Source organism: Carlito syrichta, unplaced genomic scaffold (genome assembly GCF_000164805.1).
Source record: "Carlito syrichta isolate Samal-C Ts95f unplaced genomic scaffold, Tarsius_syrichta-2.0.1 Scaffold307187, whole genome shotgun sequence".
NCBI lineage: Eukaryota > Metazoa > Chordata > Mammalia > Primates > Tarsiidae > Carlito > Carlito syrichta.
Window position 1 is genome coordinate 115,056 of NW_007251283.1, and position 22,441 is coordinate 137,496.

General features: G+C 42.9%; 1 protein-coding gene across 7 annotated transcripts in view; it reads left to right on the top strand.

Moving 5' to 3' along the window:
* Positions 1–22,441, top strand: part of PPP2R5C (protein phosphatase 2 regulatory subunit B'gamma) — a 158,551-nt gene that overhangs the window by 95,897 nt on the left and 40,213 nt on the right. For all 7 annotated transcript variants that reach the window (XM_021715565.1, XM_008064075.1, XM_008064077.2 and 4 more), the window contains 3 exons: positions 19,422–19,532; positions 20,540–20,632; positions 20,718–20,848. In XM_021715565.1, coding sequence (XP_021571240.1) covers positions 19,422–19,532; positions 20,540–20,632; positions 20,718–20,848 — 335 coding nt within the window. The remainder of the gene's footprint in view (positions 1–19,421; positions 19,533–20,539; positions 20,633–20,717; positions 20,849–22,441) is intronic.

Below are 22,441 nucleotides of genomic sequence, written 5' to 3' on the forward strand. Positions count from 1 at the left end.
TTTGTTTTGAGTCAGAGTCGCACTCTGTCACCCAGGCTGGAGGGCAGTAGCACTCTCCCAGCCACCACAGCCTCAACCTGCTGGGCTCAGGCAATCCTTCCACCTCAGCCTTCCAAGTAACTGGAACTACAGGCACATGTAACCATGCCTGTCTAATTTTTTGATTTATTGTAGAGATAAATCCTTCCTATAAGTCAGTATTCTCATCCACATCAGCAGACCACCAATTCCTGGCACCTGTGATCCTTTCAGAGGATCTGTGAAGTCAAAACTGTTTCCATAATATTGCTAAGGCTTTATGTTCCCTTTTCATGGTGTTGACCTTTGTGCTGATGGTGCAGTGATTTTAGGTACAACTTTTGGCACCTTAGCAAGATGCAAGATGGCACCAAGCTGGTCTGGTATATTCACAGCCACATACCCATAGTCAAAAAACAAAAACCACCTGTTGCCCTTAATGGTCTAGATGAAGCCATGGAATATATTGATTTTATTACATCCTGATCCTTTTAATGCTCTCTGTGGTGAAGTGTGAGGTTTGCATGGAGCACTGTGGCTGCACACCAACGCAGTTGTCAGAGGAAAGCACTGGTGTGCTTGCGTTGCAAGCTGAATTTGCCACATTTTTCATGGAGCACCATTTTTGCCTGAAAAATGACTGACAGACCAACCAATTATTCAAACTTCAATATCTGGCAGACTTTTTCTCAGAAGTAAACAAAATGAGAAAGTCACTTTAAGGAAAATAACTTGACAGTCTGCTGTCAATGGTAAAATATGAGCCTTCTATGGAAATTTTGAATTTCGGAAAGTTTGTACCCACCAAGGTGAGCATCAGCTTCCCAATGCTGCAGACGCTTTTCCTGAGCTTGGCGGTGATGAGAATGAGTGGGCTTAATAGACATGATGGGGTGAGTCACCACTCGGAAGAGCCGTGTAACTCGATGAACCAGTATTTTCCAGATGTCCAATAAAAGATGTTATAGAATTATTTGTAGGCAAGAGAGCCATTCAAAGTGCAAAACCTACTACTGAATTTGAATGTAAGAGAGTAAAGACCATCATTGAGGGTTTCGGCATCCACATAGGAGCTCACCCTTAATAAACTACCACTGGTTGAGTTTTGGTATAGTGTCAAAGAAGTTCACAATTATCTGAAAAGGCTATTAAATACTCTTCTCTTTTCAGCTATATATCTATGAGATATATAGCAGATTGCTTTCTATATTTCAACCAAAACTGCATTCTGAGTACAAAAGCAGCTATGTTTCCTACTAAGGCAGATATTGCAAAAATGTAAAATAATGCCACTCCTATAACTTAATTTGTTTTTGTTTGGGGAAGAATATGTATCTTTCATAGCTGTGTGTTATTTATATTGAGACATAGTGGATTTTTTTTTTTTTTTTGAGACAGGATCTCACTGTCTCCCAGGCTGGAATGCAGTGGTGCAATCATAGCTCTCTGCAGCCTCAAATTCCTGGACTTAAGCAGTCCCTCCACCTCAGCCTCCTGAGTAGCTGGGACTATAGGTACATGTCACAATGCCCAGCTAAATTTTTTTTAAGAGTCTGGGTCTCTCTGTGTTGTACAGGCTGGTCTCGAACTCCTGGCATCAAGCAATCCTTCTGCCTCAGCCTATTGAGTTGGGATTTATTGTTTTTAAATTTATCTGGTTTCATTTTTAATGCAGTCAGTCTCAGTAGGTATATCTCTCATAAACAAAAGCTCTTTGGGGTCTTCAGTAAGTTTTAGGAGTTTAATAAGAATCTAAGATCAAAAGTTTGAGAACTACTCTTCTAAAACAATGCTACTCAAAGGCTGCAACGTCAGCATCACCTGGAAACTTGTCAGAAATGTGGATTCTTGGGTCCCCCCTAGATTCGCAGAATCAAACTGTCTGGGGATGGGTTGTAGTGCCCTGATTCTCTATTCCCCAGGTCATTCTTAGGCATGCCAAAGATTCAGGAGAACTGTTCTGACTAATTTTCCTGCATGGTCCCATCCATAAGATTAAAACGTGTTATGCTTTTGCATTTCTCCCACTGAATTTAGCACAGCGCCTTTTGGTGAGCTCAATAAATATTCATTTGGTGTGGAGCTGTCTGCATAGGCATGGGCATTAAGAGCGAGCGGTTCATGCCTGGAATCCCAGCACTTTGGGAGGCCGAGGTGAGAGGATTTCCGGAGCCCATGGGTTTGAGACCAACCTAGGCAACTTGATGAGGCCTCATCTCTACAATAAATAAAAAAATTAGCCATGCGTGTGGCGTGTGCCTGTAGTTCCAGCTACTTGGAAGACTGAGGCGGAAGAGTCGCCGGAGCCCAGCAGGTCGAGGCTGCAGTGACCATGAGCATGCCACTGCACTCCAGTCTGAGTGACAGAGTGAGACTCCAACTTAAAAAAAAAAAAAAGACTAGTCTTAATAGTCACAGATCAATATAACCCGAAGATCAGAAAAGGAATTGATTGGATCAGTGACTGAACAAGTTGGATGACTCAGAGGTACTTCTCATCAGAATGGGCCTCTCTAGAATTACCCACATCTGTTGTGTCAGACTGCTGAGGACAGGACAGCCCTGGTATACTCATCCCTTCAAGAAACATATCCTGCACACCCGCTGGGTTTCAGGCATTGGGCTACCTCTTGGGGCTATCCCAGTGACTAGGTAATATGATCTCTACCCTTAATTGTCTGGGAGGCAAGAAGAGCTAGCAGACTGGTACGATACATGGGTCAGCATCAGGTCTGGTGGAGAGCGTCAGGTCTGGTGGAGAGCAAATGGACAGGAAACCATACCCATTGTTGGGGTGTCCCAGAGAAGTGTCCTCTACACTGGTGGCCAAGGCTTTAGGACTAGCTGACTCAGCAAAAGCAAGGTAGTGTTATGGAGGGGAGTGTCCCTAGCAGAAGGTACAGCTCCTCCAAGGTGCAGAGACCAGAGAAAGCAAGGCATATTTGGTTTGAGGAAGGCTTGGAGCCCCCAACTGGGTGGACTGGAGTCCAGACCCGGGTACTTGATGGAACCTAAGGAATTGAGCTTGTGCAGGGCTGGGGCCATGCTGTTGGCTCTGGCTTCAGTGGGAAGGGGTGTAAAAATGGAGGTGTGAAGGTACCAGCTCAGCAGCTACTGAGATGCTTCAGGGGAGAAGTAGTGGAATGAGGCCAGTAGCCGTGGTAGCTGGGAGAACTCGGCCCATGGAGTGGCGTGGCCATAGAAAGGAGACTCGGCGATGGATTTGATTGAGTTATTTGGAAAGAGGATCCAAGACTCAGGCTTCTCATTGTAGCAAGTGGAATATTGATTCCAGGAAAAGAGCTTGGGCCCCTGGGTTTGAATCTTTTATTCACAGTTCTTCGGTTATGAGTGACAGCCACCCAATTCACTATTGTTCCTGATCAGAGGGGAGTTTATCAGGCAGTTTCTCTCCATGTTCCATGTCCCCTGCTCTCAGTGTACAGCCTTCCTTCTCTTGGGCATGTCTCTATGATGGTGGTTTCTAGCCACAGAGGAAGGCGTGGCACTTGCCAGATAAGACCTGGTGGCTACATGTCACCTGCCGGTCCTGGAACCCATTGCTGTAGTGAGGGAGGTGATACGCTGTGGTTGTGACCCAGGCTGGGTCATGCGCCCACCAAGCCATGTGGTAAGCTGGGGAGAAAGAATTGCCCCAGAGAAGGGAGGGAGGTGTGTGCTCCTCTGAGCAGATGAAACAGTTGGGCCTACAGCCAACTCTCAGTCAGGTGCACATCCGCTAACTGTGTTAGTGCAGGTGAATGACTTGTTTCTGCAAGCTTCAGTTAGTGGAGTGGACAAATGGCTGTGATAACTTATGCTTTGCCAAGGGGAAAGGGGAAACACAGAAAGCCGGGTAGCCCCTCAACAGAGCTGTCATTTAAGGTATCCTCTCTCCCCTCTCAGTGCCCACCTTCAGAGGGACATGCCTCCAGGGTTTTTCAGAGTGTTTATCGGGAGATAAATGCATCCCCCTTTCTTCTGTCAGTACTGTTCTGGTTTCTAATTCTTGCTCCTGACTCTGATAGCTTGAGGTTACTTAACTTTTATTTTTTCTTATTTAGAAATTACCATGCTCTTAGATTTAGTGTAAATAGTGATTGGAGGATTAAAAGCACATGGTCTAAAGTGTGATTTAATGTTTGTAACATATAAATAAATTCATAAACATAAAATCAAACTTGAGAGAAAGCAAGTTGTGAAATACTATACAGTACACAGTATAGTTATACAACTCTGCACATCACTCACACCATACTGTTTATTGATGCCACTTTGTAAGTAGATAATAAAAATAATATTAAAGGAGTAGAGAACAAAACTGTTAATAGTAGGTGTCTTTGGGTGGTATGATGTGAATTTTCTCCTTTTGTTAGACATTTCTGTAATTTAAAAAAAGTTTTAATGATGGACCAGATGGAGTGGCTCATGCCTATAATCCCAGCTCTTTGGGAGGCTGGAGTAGGAGGATCTCTTGAGGCCAAGAGTTTGAGACCAGCATGAGCAACAGAGTGAGACCCCCTCTCTACAAAAAAATTTTTTAACTAACTGGACATGGTGGTGCACACCTATAGTCCCAGCTACTCAGGAGGCCAAAGCAGAAGGATTGCTTGAGCCCCAGAGTTCAAGGCTATAGTGAACTATGATTGCACCACTGCACTCCAGCCTGGGTGACAAAGAAAAAGATCCTGTCTCCAAAAACTTTTTAAAGTAATAACCCACCTGGGCAACTTGGCGAGACCTCATCTCTACAATAAATCAAAAAAATTAGCCGGGTGTGGTAGCGCACACCTGTAGTTCCAGCTACTGGAAGGCTGAGGCGGAAGGATCGCCAGAGCCCACCAGGTCGAGGCTGCAGTGGCCGGGAGTGGCCACTGCACTCAAGCCTGGGTGACAGAGTGAGACTGCAACTAAAAAAAAAAAAAAAAGACTATGTACCACATTTGTCATCAAAAATCAATAAAGATGTATTTTTGTTTCTTAAAAAAAAAAAAAAAACTCCGTGCTATCTGTATGTAATAGTAGTACTGTCCTTATCAGGACTCATGTTGAGTTTCTAAGGAAGATGAGTTCTTCACATTATTTCAATCTGTACTGTCTGTAAATGATTAGACATTGACTTACAAGTTTTGTGGGCATAAGAATTTTTCTTAGGACTTGTTGGCTGGGTCCCTGGGAGCGGTTTCACACCCTAGATCCCTAGGATGGTTGTCTGGTGCTTCATGTAAGGGCTGCTGTTGGACACTTTCCTCTTTCTATTTTTATATCTGATATTTACAGTATGTTCTGGAAAGTTTTACTTGTTGTAAGGGTGATGATAGTTTGGAAATGGAAGAGGAAGGACTGTTTTTAATTAAAAAGGATCATGTATTAACTAGTGGAACTTCAAGTAGTCTACAGACTTATTGCAAGTGAGAATTTAAATTGACGTTCCTCTTTTTGCTTGATTTATTGTTTTGCCAAGTTACGATACCACGGGTCAGAGAAGAACTGACATCGATGACAAGCTAAAAAATACTTTTTGAAATTCAGAGAATTATTTTTCTACTTTAAATGTCAGTAAACCATTTTGTAGAGGTTTGTTTTTATAATTTTGAAAAGATTTTCCTTTGATGTTTTTAAATTATAAGAGAAATGCATGCTGATTTTATAACAAATGAAACAAATACAAAAGCATAGAGAGAAAAGGCTAATCTTTTTCCTGCATCACTCCTCCCCACTTCCCACCTTCCTGCCTCCAGTCAGCAAATCCATGTGTATGATTTTTTTCAGAAGGCTCTTGAGAAACTTTTGCGGCTGCTAGGTATGTTTATTATCTGATTGGTGGTTTCACAGGTAGACACATACAGCAAGTGGATCAAATTATGCACTTTAAATATGTACAGTTAATTGTACATCAGTTATATCTCAGTAAAGCTGGGTGTTTTTAAAGGTCTAAAGTTGTTAGGTTTTCCTGTACTTCGTTTTTTATTTTAGAATCAGGGAACATGTGAAGATCTGTTACATAGATAAATTGCATGAGGCAAGGTTTAGATTTCTGACAAGCTTACCCCCCCAGTGGCCAGCATGATACTCGCCAGTAGGTGGTTTTGAATCCCATGTTCCCCCTCCCTCCCTTATTCCTTCAGCGGTGTCCAGTGTCTGTTGTTCCTATCCTTGTGCCCTTATGTGCCCAGTGTTTAGTACCCACTTATGAGTGAGAACATGCAGCATTCAGTTTTTTTGTTTTCTGTAATCATTCACTTAAAATGATGGTCTCCACTGCATTTATGTTGCTGCAAATGACATAATTTTGTTCTTTTTTATGTCTGTGTGGTATTCCTTAGTATATATGTACCATTTTTTCATAACTCAGTCCACCATTGATGTGCATCTGAGTTGTTTTCATGTTTTTGCTATCGTGAAGTGAATAGTGCTGCAATAAACATACAAGTGCAGGTGTCTTTTTGGTAGACCGATTTATGCTCCTTTGGGTATATTCCCAGAAGTGGGATTGCTGGGTCGAATGGTAACTCTATTTTTAGATCTTTGAGAAATCTCCAAACTGCTTTCCACAGGGGTTGGACTAGTTTACATTCCTACCAACAGTGTAGGAGGGTTCCCTTTTCTCCACAGCCTCACCAACATCTGTTGCTTTTTAATAATAGCCAAAGTTGTTAGGTATTTCTTTTGGTGTAGAGGTGCGGTGAAGAAATTACTAAGACACTAAGGGCATTGTGAACCAAGAAGTTTGGAGGACTTAAGACCTAGTGGATATCTTCTCGTAACTTTTTAAAAATTAATTTTTAATTTGCATGTAGTAAAATTTCCTCCTTTTCATGACCAATTCTCAGAGTTTTGGTAAATGCATATAATCACATATTCCCCACCATAATCAAGATATAGAGTAGTTTTTGTGCCCTCCAAAAAGTATGACTTCACGCCTATTTGTAGTCAGAATCTCCCTAATTTAGTCTTCACCTCTGACGCTCACCGTCTGTTTTCCCTCCCATCATTTCGTCTTTTCCAGAGTGTCATATAAGTGGATGCAGGTAGTATGTAGCCTCTTCATTCACCTTCTTTTGCCTAGCATAGTGTGGTTGAGATTCATCCACATTGTGTGCACAGATCCATAGTTTTGTAATGTTATCTCATTATATAGAAGTAACACAGTTTACTTATCCATTTCCTACTTGAGGGATATTTGGGTTGTTTCCAGTTTGGCGCAATAAAACTGCTGTAATTATTTATGTACAAGTTTCGGACACAGGCTTTTCTTTAACTCAGGGAAACACATAAGAATGGGATTGGTAGGTCTTATGGTAAGTGTAAACTTACCGTGAAACTGCCAAACTGTTTTCCAAAGAGGCTGCATCATTTTGACATGCCCGCTGGTGGTAGATGAGAGTTCCAGTGGCCTCACATCCTTGTCAACATTCGGTGTCATCAGTTCTTTTATCTTATTTTGGTTTTAATTTGCATTTCCCTAATGACTAACAGTGCTAAGCTTTTTTTCCCCTCTGCTTTTTTGTCATTTATATCTTCCTTGGTGAAGTATCTGTTCAAACTGTTTGCCTATTTTTTATTTTTTTTAAATACTGAGTTTTTGAGACTTCTTTACATATCTGGCTACAGATTCTTTGCATGATTTACAGATAGTTTCTTTGTCTGGAGTTTGTCTCTTTTTTTCTTTTTCTTTTCTTTTCTTTCTTTTTTTTTTCCTTAAGAGACAGGATCTTGCTCTGTTGCCCAGACTGGAGTATGGTGATACAGTCATAGTTCACTGCAGCTTTTAACTCCTGGGCTCAATTGATCCTCCTGCCTCAGCCTCCCAAGTAGCTAAGACTGCGGACCCATGCCACCACAACTGGCTTTTTTTTCCCTCATAGAGATAGTCTTGCTATATTGTCCAGGCTGGTCTTGAACTCCTGGCCTCAATCAGTTCTCCTTCCTCTGCCTCCCAGAGTCCTGATTACAGACATGAACCACCATACCTGATCTTTTTATTTACAGAGCAAAAAAATTAATTAGGATTTGTTTCTTTTATCAGTAGTGCTTTTGCTATCATATCTAAAAGTCTTTGCCTAACCCAGGCTCGTAAAGATTTTCTCCTATATTTTCTACATAGTTTCACATTTTACATTTAAATCTATGATCCATTTGTCTGAGGTTCGTTGTTTTTTTTTTTTTTTTTTTTTGGCATATGGATTTCCAAGTGTTCTATTTATTGAAAAGACTGACTAATCTTCATTAAACTGCTTTTATGCCTTTGTCAAAAATCAGTTGGCCATATTGTGAGTCTATTTCTGGATTCTCTTCTGTTACATTTATCTGTGCATCTCTTTATGCCAGTAACTTACTGTCTTCATTATTGTTATTTGATAGTAAATTTTGCAATCAGGTTCCAACCTTGGTCTTCTTTTTCAAAATTGTTTTGGCTATTCTAGTTATCTTACCTTTTCATATAAATTTTAAAATCAACTTGTTATCTACAAGGTATTTTTCAGGGTTTTTTTGTTGCAAATGCATTGACTATATATCAGAAAGCATTGACGTCAATATTAGCCTTTCCATCCATGAACACAGTTTGTCTCCCCGTTTTGGTCCTCTTGTTTTGTCATTGTCAGCATACAGATGCTGCACATATTTTTAAGACCCATAAATTAGTTTTTTGTTTTTTAGCACCATTATAAATAGGTCTGTTTTCTATTTGTAGTTGTTTATTGTCCTTTTTCTTGCAATTCTCTCAAGTTTTGCTTCAGATTATTCAGTGTATAAATATTTAGTATGTATCCGCTTGTTGGATGTACTCTATTTCTGGTAATATTATATTGCTCTGAAATCTAGCCACTCCAGCTCTCTTTTGACTAGTCTTTTGGCATGGTATGTCTTTTCCTTTCCTTTTATTTTTGACCAACTTGAATCTTCATACTTAAAATAGGTTTGATAGCCGAGCTCGGTGGCTCAGCCTGTAATCCTGCACTTTGGGGGGCTGAGGTGAGTGGTTTGCCTGAGCCTGGGTTCAAGACCCGCCTGGGCAACTTGGCGAGACCTCATCTCTACAATAAATCAAAAAATTAGCGGGGCGTGGTAGCGCGCGCCTGTGGTTCCAGCTACTTGGGAGGCTGAGGCTGAAGGATCGCCGGAGCCCAGCAGGTCAAGGCTGCGGTGGCCAGGAGCGTGCCACTGCACTCCAGCATGGGCGTCGGGGTGAGACTCCAACTGAAAAAAAAATAGGCTTATTATACACAACATGTAGTTGGGTCTTGCTTTTTATTCAGTCAATCTCTGTCTTTCAATTGAGGTGTTCAAACCACCTTTTTTTACTTCTTTATTCTTGAGTCAAAGTCTCACTCTGTCACCCAGGCTAGATTGCAGTAGAATGATCATGACTCACCACAGCCTCAAGCTGCTGGGCTCAGGTGATCCTTCCACCTCAGTCTTCCAAGCCACTGGAACCACAGGTGTGTGCCACCACACCTGGCTGTTTTGATTTTTATTGTAGAGATGAGGGCTTGCTGAGTTGTCCGGACTGGTCTTGAACTCCCAAGCTGAGGATTGTTCAGACAGTCTTCTCACCTTCACCTCCCAAAGTGCTGCGATTACAGGTGTGAACCACTACGCCCAGCCAAACCACTTATTTTTAATGTGATTATTAATATAGTTGGATTTAAATCTACCACCTTGCTAATTTTTTCCTATTTTTTCCATCTGTTTTTTGCTTTCCTTTGTTCTTTGTTTGCATTCTTTTTTGGATCAATTGAGTACTTTTTATGATTTCATTTATCTCATTTGTTGGCTTTTTTACTATAACTCTGTTGTTTGATTTTAATTGTTTATTTCACTTTTTTAGAATACACCTTTAACTTATCAGTGATAATATACTGTTTAATGTAGAGTGTAAGAAATCTACAATGGTATACATCTGTTTCTTCTCTCCCAGCCATTCTGCTATTGTTGTCATACATTTTACTTTATATGTTATAAACCCAACAGTATATTTTTATTTTTGTTCCTCATTTCATGGTGTAGATTCAGATATCCATCTGATACCAGTTTCTCTGCGTGAAGGACCATCTTTAATATTTCTAGTAGCACAGGTCTACTGGATGATGAGTTCTGTCAACTTTTGTATATCTGAAAGTCCTTTTTAGGCCTTCAACTTTGAAAGGTAGGCTTGCTGGGCATAGAATTCCACGTTGACAGTTTCATCCTTTAAAAGTTTTGCTTGCCTGTTGTCTCATTCCTGATGAGAAATCTGCTGCCATCTTATCTTTGTTGCTTTGAATGTAATGTACCCTCTTCCCCTCTGGATGCTTTCAGGATTTTCTCTTTTATTGCTCTTTTTAAGCTATTTGATTATGATGTGCTTTGGCATGGTTTCCTTTCTTTTTCTTGTGTTTAAAACTTGTTTATAGTTTTCATCAAATTTGGAAAACAGTTGGCCAGGCATGGTCACTCATGCATTTAATCCCAGCACTTTGAGAGGCTGAGGCTAGAGGATAGTTTAAGCTCAGGAGTCTGAGACCAGCCTGGGCAACATGGCGAGACCTTGTCTCTACAAAAAAATTTTTTTAAACTAACCAGGTATGGTGGTGCGTGCCTATAGCTCCAGTTATTCAGGAGGCTGAGGTGGAAGGATCACCCGAGCTCAGGAGGTCGAGGCTGCAGTGAGCCGTGATTGTCCCACTTGCACTCCAACCTGGACAACAGAGTAAGACCCTGACTCAAAAAAAAAAAAAAAGGAAAACTAGCCATTGTTTCTTCAAATACTTTTTTCTGTTCCCTGCCTTCTCTGCCGTCCTGTTGGGATTCCTGTAATTTGTAGTAGTTTTCTTAGAGAGTAACTCTTGAGATTTGTTTGGGGATGCAATTAAGCTACTTAGAAACATTTTGATCCTTTTGGCTCTTACTTTTAAGATGTTTTAGGCAGGAACAGAGTCATATTAATTCCAGGGCTAATACTTCACGCTACTGAGACAGGACCTTTCTGGTTGTAAATCAGTGCCCCAATGAATTAAGAGTTTTTCCGGTCATTGCCTTGCTAGACTCTGGTTTGGCCATGTGCTCTTTGTGCTATGGCTGTCGCCATGCTTCCTAGCTTTGACCCCCTTCCCTGCCTTGGGGAGGTGAATCTCCTCTCTCTCTCTCTCCCTCTCTCTCTCTCTCTCTCTCTCTCTCTCTCTCTCTCTCTCTCTCTCTCTCTCATATTCTCTCTCTCTCTCTCTCTCTCTCATCTCTCTCTCTCTCTCTCTCTCTCTCTCTCTCTCTCTCTGTCTTTCTAATTTACCTTTTAAATAAACTATATTTTCCAGTCTAAAAAAAAAAGTGTGTTTCTAGTCTGGTTGGAGGGAACAGACAGTGTCCCTAGCACTGAGCAAGTTCTAGGTTCTCACTGGTCTTTTTGGATGGTTTTCTCAACCTGTAGTAGTTTTCTCACACGGTGTCCTGATCGTACTCTGCTGAGTGATGGAGAGGACCTCTGCAAATCTCTGGCATTCTCTCTGCTAGGTTCCCACTGGGTTTTTTCTCCCTGCTCTGCAGCCAGAAAAATCTATCCAGGTAGTAACGGGGGGCAGTGTGGGGCTTACCCCATTTGTTCCCACCTCTCAAGGTTCACCATCCTTCATTTCTTGAAATTCAGTGTTTTGAAAACCATAATTTCATCTTTTTGCTCAGACTTTTGGTTATTTCAGGCAGGATAAACCCCATCCCTGTTACTTCATCTTGTCTGGAAACACAGGTTTCTGCTTCATGTATAATAGATACTTAGTAAACACTTAACTTCATACAGGGGATCCAGCAATGATTACAAAAATTTAGTGATCATCAGCTACTTGTATAGTTTCTAATGCCATAATTGTATACATCAGTTGGTGGTTGGGGGCATGGCTGTACATGCATGACTAGGAAGTGATAAGTGCGTTCACTCTGAAACATCCTACCCTCAGTCTATTTATGTCATGTGGGATGCAGAGTGTATTGTTTTGCTATCTAAAGTATTTTTAAGCCAGGCACAGTGGCTCACGCCTATAATCCCAGCACTTTGGGAGGCTAAAGTGAGAGGATTGCCTGAGTCCAGTGCTTCGAGACCAGCCTGGGCAACTTGGCAAGATCTCATCTCTACAGTAAATTAAAAAAATTAGCCGGGCATGGTGGTGTGTACCTGTGGTTTCAGCTACTTGGAAGGTTGAGGTGGAAGGATCTCCTGAGCCCAGCAGGTCGAGGCTGCAGTGGCCCTGAGCATGCCACTGCACTCCAGCCTGGATAACAGAGTGAGACTCCAGCTCAAAAAATAAAATAAAATAAAAATAAAGCATCTCTAAACTTTCCTCCACAAAAAATCAGAATATGTAATAAAACAAATATATCAGAATGTTAATACTAACATCTAAGTGACTCTTAGTCTCTATAAATATCTTTAAACTTTTTTGCATTGAAATTTTTCATAATAAAATATTGGGAATGCTTTTCACTCAGAATCTATGTAAAACTAACCTTTGGCTCAAAGTAAATAACAAGACAAATTTCCAAATCCACTCTTATCTTTAAATAACAGTAGTTGAATTGAGTTATAAGTATTACAAATTATTTCTTATCATGTGTAAATGAATTTTCTTAAATTTAAAAACAAAAATAAAAAAAAAGACTCATGTCCATCATTATAAATGACTATCATATTTTCATGGTTATCTGAAGTAAGGTGGTATCATCCATTAGTCGTGAAATAGTCAAAAGTCAAAATATTAACCAGGCACAGTAGCTCACTCCTATAATTCCAATACCTTGTCAGGCAGAGGCAAGAGAATTGCCTGAGCCCAGGGGTTCAAAACCAGCCTGGACCACATGGCAAGACCTCACCTCTACAATAAATAAAAAATTAGCTGGGCATGGTGGTACATGCCTTTAGTTCCAGTTACTTAGAAAACTGAGGCAGAAGGATCACCTGACCCCAGCAAATCAAGGCTTTGATGACCATGAGTGTGCCACTGCACTCCAGCCCGAGGGATAGAGAGAGACTCTGACTCCAAAAAAAAAAATAGTATTTGAAAAGTTCAGTCTAAAATTTCTTTATTAAGTATTCTACAAATATTTGTAGGTTTTTGTGTCTGTATCTTTAACTGTTGTTTAACAATATATTTGAATAGATTGTAAAAATAGCAAGTTTTTCAAACTAAGAATTTTAAATGTAGTTCTTTTCTTAACTATCACATTATGGCATCTATTTGAAGGTAAAATTGATTCTTTGAAAGCAGCTCTTGTCATGGAGAAAATGATATAGATTTGTAAACAAGAATGCTCTCTTTCCCTTCCCTCATGCATTTGTTTGAGTGCTCATCTGTGTTGAGCAGTGTGATGGGTACTGGAATAAGAGACCAAGAGCAAGACAGTAAACCAAGAATTCTCTGGCCTTCCAGTTATATTTAAGACAAATGCTCCAAAGAAAGTGTACAGCATCATAGAAAAGATTAAATTAGGGACTCAGAACTATAATTATATTACAGGTAATGACTTAGTGTTGCAGTTAATAAGGTGACTGATAACTTGCTTTTCCCAGAGGATCCACTTACTCTCAGCAAGCTTTTGGAGACCTACTAGGTGCCAGGCACTGTGGTAGGTGTTGGGATTCAGCTGCATGCAAAACGCAGGCTGAGAGTCCCTAGATGACAGCTGAATTCTGAAGCCATGAAAGCAGGTGTGAACTCACAAGTAAGGACAGGTGCAGTTTTTCCCTTTAAGATGCTACTAGGATTTCTACTGTTCCACCTCAATTTTAAATTAAGTTCATTTACTTCATCAACAATTCAGTTAGGGTTCTGCTTAAGAATGCATCCAGCCGTACGCAATGGCTCACACCTGTAATCCCAGCACTTTGGGAGGCAGAGGCGAGAGAATTGCCTGTGCTCAGGGGTTCAAGATCAGCCTGAGCAACATGGCAAGACCTCGTCTGTACAATAAATCACAAAATTTATTTTATGGGCATCGTGGCGCTCGCTTGTGGTTCCAGTTACTTGGAAGGCTAAGACTGAAGGATCACCTAAGCCCAGCAAGTTGAGGCTGTGGTGGCCATGAGCGTACCACCACACTTCAGCCTGGGCAACAGAGTGAGACTGACTCCAAAAAAAAGAGTGCATCCAGTGTATAAATGGCTCTGTTGAAGTTGCATCTTTGTAATGTGATGTCATCCCACACTGGAAAACAGAAGCTTTTTCCTTAATTCGGATGTCTTCAGTGCCCTTCATTAGAATGCTTATGCTTTCTTCATTAAGACCTTATAACCGGTCGCTAATTCCTAAGCACTTAAGAGTTTTTAGTGCCTGTGTATGTAGGGTCTTCCTATCTATTACACTTTTTAGTTACTTATTGTTGGTGGCAAGGTTGTTGCTGTTAGTTTTGTATCTTTGATATTTGTATCTGGTGGCCTATCTGTCATGGTCTGTCTGTTGCCTCTGTTTGACTTCCAGATGTATCAGTTGCAGACAAATGACAATTTTGCACTTAAAAAATAATAATGTGGTGGGGATTTACACATTCCACCCTTTCCAGAAATGTATCTCTTGGCAGTATGACTCTTAGAACCCAACATTTCTATCACTGGTGGAGGAGTGTTCTGCAGTAACCATAATTTGACCCTTGGTAGATTCACTTGTTATAAATCATATTCACATGAGTAAAACTGAGAGAATAAATAACAGTAGAATAACCCTTGTGGTTTTCAACAGAGAACTATGAACAAGCAAACCTTTCTTTCCTGTTGCCTCTAAAATTAGACTATCAGTGTTCTTTTTTGGAGTGTTATCACTTCCTATCTTTATATGTTACACTTTGCTGCAGTTATGTCATGGCATAAATATTTTATTACTTTGCCTATGGGTAATAACACAAGAATATAGAAAGGCTACCTGATCTTGCTGAATTGTAAGAATTTTCTGGAAAGTTAGTTTTCGGGCCATTTTGGTTTGCATCTAATTCAATAAATTTAGCAATTTGGAGAACATCTGCAGGGCTGATTTAAGCACTGAAAGTGGAAGTGTCGAGAAGGATGTAAAAGCAGGTGCTTCCTCATATTACAGAGTCAGTCTATGGCATAGATTTGGCTGCATGAATCACAGGCAAATGTACGTGCACAAACATGTGCATGCTCACGTGTGTGCCATCTTTGTCCTGAGGAGATCAGAGAGACAGTCGCAAACACTTGGGAACTGCTGTGTAGCAGTCACCATTTATACATAGTGTTTTTCCATTTAGCAAGTGCTTTGGCATGCGTTTTATGTGATCCTCTTTACAGCCAGTGCAAGAAAAGGATTTACCCATTCAACAGATGAGAAAATCAAAGCTCGGGCAGGCTGTTCAGTTGAAGGCCCTGCTTCTGGGTGAGAAGAGGATGTAGAGATCCTGCTCCTGCTCACCATGGGGCTCTCTCCTGCGTGGCATGGGTCTGTCTGGTCCATGCCTCAGTGTGTGCACTGGATCAGTCTGTTTCTATTGAAAAATTAGAGCAAATCTGTGTGGTCCTTGTAAGGCCTAGGACTTTTAGACGTCAGAGTCTCTTTGGTGTTCGTGACATGATACTGACAAAGATTATCTTCTGTGGTTTCCTCAGACTGGACTCCAGATCCAGGTAGCACTGAGGTGACATTTGCACACTGACATCAGCACCATGGATTTCTAGACCTGTGCCCCTAATCTGGCCCCCTGAATTTTTTGTGGTAAGAAATGTTACTAGGTTAGAAACCCAAGAATAATTTGAAGTGTCATACTTCTTGCCTTCCTTTCCCCCCCCAAATATTAGTTTTGTTTAACCTTCCCTAGAAATGAATACTAAATTAATGCAATGTAATGTGGTAAGAAAAGTGTGTCAAAGTTAAAAGTACAAGTTTTTTTATTACACATAAGAAATAGCATTTAAGTAGTTGGAGTTGTCCAGGAATGAAACTTCCTGGATCGAGCATAGTCATCAGTCAAGGATACCATATTAATCTTCTCAGACTGCTATCACAAAATACTGTACACTGGGTGGCTTAAACCACACAAATTTATATATTTTTTTCAGTTCTGGAGACTGGAAAGTCTAAGATCAAGGGTTCGGTTCTTGATAAGGGCTCTCTTCCCAGCTGACAAACAGCCACATGACTTTTCCTCTGAGCAAGTGTGGAGAGAAAGAGAGTGTAGGGTCAGGGCCCTACCCTTATTACCTCATTTCATCTTCATTACTTCCTTTGAGGCCCCATTTCTGAATAGAGCCACACTGGAGGGTTAGGACTTCAACATATAAGTTGAGAGGGTGGGGAACACGGACATTTAGTCCATTACCGATATTGAAAAGGACTTTTGCATTAAGAGTAGGTTGGTGTGAGTCACCCTGCAGGCTCCTGACTTGACTCGGAGGAGTTGGTGACTGTGCAGGTGTTGGAGACAGGCATAGCCATCAGGCTGACTAGACAGTATGCCGGGCCTCAACTTGAAACTGTAATTGCTCGCTTTACTACTAGTAGAAATCAGTTTGTGAGGACTCTCAACTCACTGGGCGTATCAGTCAGTGCTCCACCAGAGAAACAGAGGGAAAGAAGGAGATTGAGATTTCAACGCCTTGCTTCTGCAGTCCTAGAGTCCAGAGGGCGGGTCTGAACTCCATGGGACAGGTGGCAGGCCGGAAGCTCAACTGTGGCTGACGCTGCTGACTATAGGCGGACTCTTCTTCCTCATGAAAGCTGCAGTTTTTAATCTTACAGACCTTTCAGCTAATTGATGAGGCCATTATCAAGGCCAATCTTTACTTAAATTCAGTTGAGTATGATGTTGGCCTCATCCACAAAATGCCTTTACAGCAACATCCACTTCAGTGTTTGAGCAGCTGGGCACTGTAGCCCAGCCAAGAGACACTGGACCACACTGGGCAAGCGTTTTACTTTTTTCAGCTGTTGCCTTTAACCCTGGTCTGTAAAATCACACTTTCCTGCCCCTGAATACAAATAGCTAACTTTTTAGTCATTTGTGGTTTTGGAAGTCCTGTCTAGTTTAAAGGTTTAAGCGGACTCTCTCTGAATGACATCTGTACTCCTCCCCACGGGCAGCATGGCCCGTGAAGGATTTGCAGTCCAAGGGCAGAAAGCAGCGACGTCTCCAGGCATCTTGCCCTCTCTCCTCTCGGACTTTAAGTGGAACCCAGAGTGAAGGAGAAGGCCGCCCCCTATCAGCCCCGTTGCTACCAGTGGCCTCTACCAGCATGGACGTCCCTTCCTCTGTGGCACGTCTGTGACTTCAGACAGCGATCGGTTTCACCCAGGTCCTCTCCCAGAGGGGAAGCCATCTCCCCACACCCTGCCCTCCTCTCTGGACAAGCTGACCCCTCCCTTGGCAGTTTCCGGGCAGCCCCACGACTCCACTCTGCCTCTCTGGCCTCTGTGGCCCTGATGTTCAGCTCCAGTAGTCTCCTAGGCAGTGGCCGTATTTCCCTTCCAGGTATACTGCACCAAGTTCCTCTGGCCCTGGTGTCACAGGCTGCTCCCAAATGCCTCCTACCAGGCAGAGTCTGTGTTGGCAGATACCTCTGCCATCCAGAGTCTGCCTGGGCTTGGCCCACTCCACGCTGCTCTCATCGGCATCTAGGAACACTAATTTCTGGGTGATTGGACCCCCCCCACAATCAGTTGGTTTTGAAGGAGAGGAAAGGAAACCCAGTTCACAGGTGCCACAGTCCCCTCTTTGCACTCCCATGGCCCCAGAAGGTACAGAAAGTGCAAGTCAGTGGTTGGTGATGACAGGACCGGTTCTATTTTCTCTCAAGCCCTGGGGAAGAGAGTGGCCCGCCCAAGGCATATGCAGCCTTTCCTTAGTTGCTGTGCTCTTAACCTCTCCCTGTTCTCCTCTGTGAGCTTTGGGCTTGGGGTGCCAGAAGAGGTTCCCTCACAGCCCTGGCTGCCTGTCTGCTCTCAGTGCCCATGGGCCAGCAACGGAGGAAGTGCTGTCTGTTAGCCACTGTTGTTTGGGAGGCCTCTCCCTGGGCCCTGTGCACACACCAGCTCACAGAGGAGGGGGCAGTCCCCAGAGAGCGGAAATTGCCGGGGATCATTCCACAATGAGAGCCAGGTTGACACTTGGGGTTTTAGATTCCAAACTGTTCTCTTTCTACTCATGTCTTAGGAACATTACTCATATTTTTGCTAAAAGATTCTTTATCATTAGTTATTTCTGGATTTCTGCCCTGAAAGGAGGTACCTATAAAAACCTAGAATAAGCTTAGTTTAGCAATCTTTTTACTTTAACATAGCCATTTTTGCTTAGACTTTACTCTGATGCACTTTGACTCTAGCACAGGTTAGGCATAGATAAGATAAATTTCCAATAGGCAGGCTTTAGGAAATGTTCAGGCATTCTACTGCCAGCCAAACTGGCAGCCCTCCCCACCTCCCTCAGTGAATCCTTTCATGCCCCTCTTTTTATCCTTTCATTCCTGTCCTATCTCTCTGTCCCGTTGTACTTCCTCTTTACAGCGACAAAGAATGTTTGATGCTCAGGCCCTTATAGCAGATGACTTCTTGAAAAGTGACGCAGAGTTCAGCGTCAGTATAGTAAAGAAGGCCGGGCACGGTACCTCATGCCTGTGGTCTCAGCACTTTGGGAAGAGGCTGTAGCAGGAGAATTGCTTGAGCCCAGGTCTGTCAACTGCATGTGATGGGTTCCAACATTCAATATTTAGACTTAGTGCAAAAGGAAACTCGATTACAAACTGATGACCTGGAAGCACTGAACTTTCTTTTTTTGTGTCACTGATCTGTTGGTGTATGTTATGCAAGCCCAAACACTGAGAGAAATGTCACTGCCGGTGCACAGACACACAGCGGCATCCCCTGACAGTTTTCTCTGTACTCATGAACAGTCCTCTCCCTGAAATGATGCTATCCGCCCACTCAGACGTCACCTGCTTCTTACTGTTGCTTTTCTCATCATTGCTGATTGCAAAGGACGTCGGTACCATTGTGACACGGGTCATCCAGTTCTATGCAGCACTTGCCATTTTCTCACAATTGCAGTTGTTTTCGCTCTGCTGTGGCCTCCATGATGTCACCCTGTTCTTACTGCCACTGTGACCATTCTCCTTGCTTTTTCACCCACTAGATTGTCATGAGACCTCAGAAGTCAGCATCACACCATCAGTATTTTTGGTGTTGGTTGTCTTTTAAAGTTTGACAGTTAAGTGTCAAAATGTCTCCAGTGGTCACCTGTCCAAAGCATGCTACTTCCTGCTGCAGTTTTGACCCAGGCTGTCTCTGGGGACCTCTGTGGCTTCTGAGGCTAGAGAACTAGGAGCTGCCACAGCACCATGAAAGCAGACATCATTAGAATTACCTAAGACTTTTTAAACTGTTCTCTGTAAATGCTTGCATTGTCCTGGTTGTAATTACAGAACATGTGAATTTTAGTTTGCAGTTAACATGTTTCGAACATTACCACCTTCCTCCAATCCCACGGGAGCAGAATTTGACCCAGAGGAAGACGAACCAACGTTAGAAGCAGCCTGGCCTCATCTACAGGTACTGAGCTCTGAGGGGTCCCAGATCCAGAGGGCATGCTGCGCGTGGACACGTGCCTGGGCTTCACTGAGTAGGCGCGGAAGAGGGATCTCTCATCCTCGGTAACATAGTCCACACACAACCTGTAAATACAACAAAAGTGTTTCAGCAGAACAGAGGAAAGTTCATCTGTGTGTGTTAGTTTGGACACTTTACACAAGTGACAAAGATGTAGAATTGTCAGTATGTTTTCCATGGAAATGACCACTTCAATAGCCATTGGATTCAGAGGACTCAGGCAGAAGCTTTCCCAGTTTTCAGTGCTGAGCTTTAATGTGTACCCACTGGGTCCCCAGGCTCCTGTGCTGACACTGCCTTTTTCCAGTGCATTTGTAAGGTGGAAGGGTACTTAGGGAGGAGGCGCCAAGGCCCTTGTGAGCAGAGCATGTGCTGATGGAAGGGTGGGGCCGACCATGTTGGGAAGGGCTGGGAGAACCGACGGGGGAGAGGGGGCAGTGGGAAGAGGGGTAGCTTGGTAGCCAGACATCCCATGCACAGCATCTTCTTCTGATACGGAACTCCCAACAGGCAGACCAGGCTGACCCACCCGGCGCATGGTCAAGAAGAACCGTCCCTGCTGGGAAACTGCAGCTCAGTGTGCATCTAAAGGCCTTTTGTAGGTGATAGGTGCAGATCCCATCCTGGAGTTTGGCTGTGGCCTGGTTTGTGGCATTTGTGCCCCGTGGTCTCTGAGCAGTGTCATTTAAACAATGGTGACAACAGCCATTGGGTCATTTTGTTTAAATAGTATTCAAGAGTATAGTCTGTGGATCTTATTAAATAAAATAATTGCTATCACCAATTATAATTAAATTAATCCATGTAGTTTAGCACTAATTCTTTAGATATGTAGCTTTAAAAGACTAATATTTGCAGGCAAATAAAGATTGAGCTCACGGGGTAGGTAATTTAATCTCCATTTAATACAATACCATATTATTTGACTTATTGTTGTTTTTCCTTCCTAGCTTGTTTATGAATTTTTCTTAAGATTTTTAGAGTCTCCAGATTTCCAACCTAATATAGCGAAGAAATATATTGATCAGAAGTTTGTATTGCAGGTAAGGTAAAATTAGCCGACACTACAAAAGTCCTAACCTGCAGAGTGATAACACCAAGTCACTAAGTGTCTTTTTCTTCTCGAAGCTTTTAGAGCTCTTTGACAGTGAGGATCCTCGGGAGAGAGATTTTCTTAAAACCACCCTCCACAGAATCTATGGGAAATTCTTAGGCTTGAGAGCTTACATCAGAAAACAGATAAATAATATATTTTATAGGTAAGTCCATGTATGGATGCCATTTACTTTGCTCGTGGTGATGTTCATTGTCCCCTGATGCTCCCACTCCGTCTTTCCTCTGACTGCGGATTAAGGACTTGGGGATGTTTCCAGCACCTGTTTGTCATGGGCAGGTGAACCCCAGCTTATGCTCCCCCAGTGCCTCCCACGCCTCCCTCCTTGGTTTCAATCGTACTGAAATGCACAGTTGACCAGAAATGCGGACGAACTGATCTGGCCAAACCAACTTTTTCTTTCCACCTGTACATCACTGCGTCGCTCCCCGATCAGTCTCAGTGAAAGGAGGCAGGGGTGAGGAGTGATTGGTCAGTCTTTAGAAAATCTCGTACCTGTGAACCTAGATCAGGGGTTTGGAGCCTCCTGCTCTGCAGCAGGGAGAGGATGCCCTGCTCAAAGCGGCAGGTGGAGGAAGACAACTTCCAGTATCAGGCAGGTTCTGGGCCTGCAAGACCACAGTGAGCAGTCATGAACGACCTGTCAAAGCCCACGGTGGCCTTCCTGCTGGGCTGCCTCTGCTTAATTCTGGGCTCCGTTCCGTGACAAGGCTTTGCAGCTGGTGTGAGATACACTTGGGATGTTCTTTCCCACCAGCCTTTCCCTCAGCCTTCTAGACTTGAACCTTCCCCTCACCAGCAAGCCTGCCTAACTTGGTGTACAGGGCTGATCTCCCACAGGGGCAGCCCCAGTGGCAGCTTCATGCCCAGCACACAATGGAACCACATAAATACCAGTGGAGGAAGTGATTCCTGTCATTTCTTATTTGTTCCTGGAAAGCTTACTAAATGAGCAGTTTCTTCTATAGATTTTGGCTTCTTAGGTCAGCTTGCCTCTAAGGCACCTGACTCCAGGACAGCACGAGGTAGTGACAGATCCTAGCAGTGATGGAGACAGTGTGATGGCATCGCTCTGTGAGATGAGAACGTGGTAGACCTTGTACAGCCTCACTATAGGGCTAGAGTGAGACTGAAGCTAGGCCATCACCTGGAGGAGGGGCTGCGTGTCAGCCACTGCAAACACAGGCCTGGGAGTCCTTTCTTAGTCACGATGACCAAGCAAGGGAACAGAAAAAGACTGACTGAGACAGACGGATGGGCAGCAAATGAACCCCATAGCCGCCCCCCCCCGGAATCCCAGCCCCAGCTCCTCTCATCCTGTGCCAGCCTGAGGTGCAGCCCTGTGGTTGCTCTCAGCCCTGCTTCTCTAGGGTCACTAGGGCCTGTCCCCTCCCTGTCCTCACACCTGACAGGGCAATTCGGTGTAAGTCCCTTTTGTTTCGTATGTGGCTTTCCTTTGGAATCCTTCCAAGCCCCTCATATACCCTTTATATAATGGATCCCTGGGCTGGACACAGTCCAGACCTGGCACATTAACTATAATCGGGGAATGATGTCATTTTCCTAAATGTTATGTTTGCATTTTACGTTTCTCAGTACATTCCCTTTTTAAACACTGTTATTATTTGACTGATGTACTTATCCATCAAAATATAGTAAACATTGTTAAAACAGTGTAGAACAGGTGCAATTTAAACTCTAGTAATTTTGGCCTAAATTTAAAGCTCTGCCTAAAGTG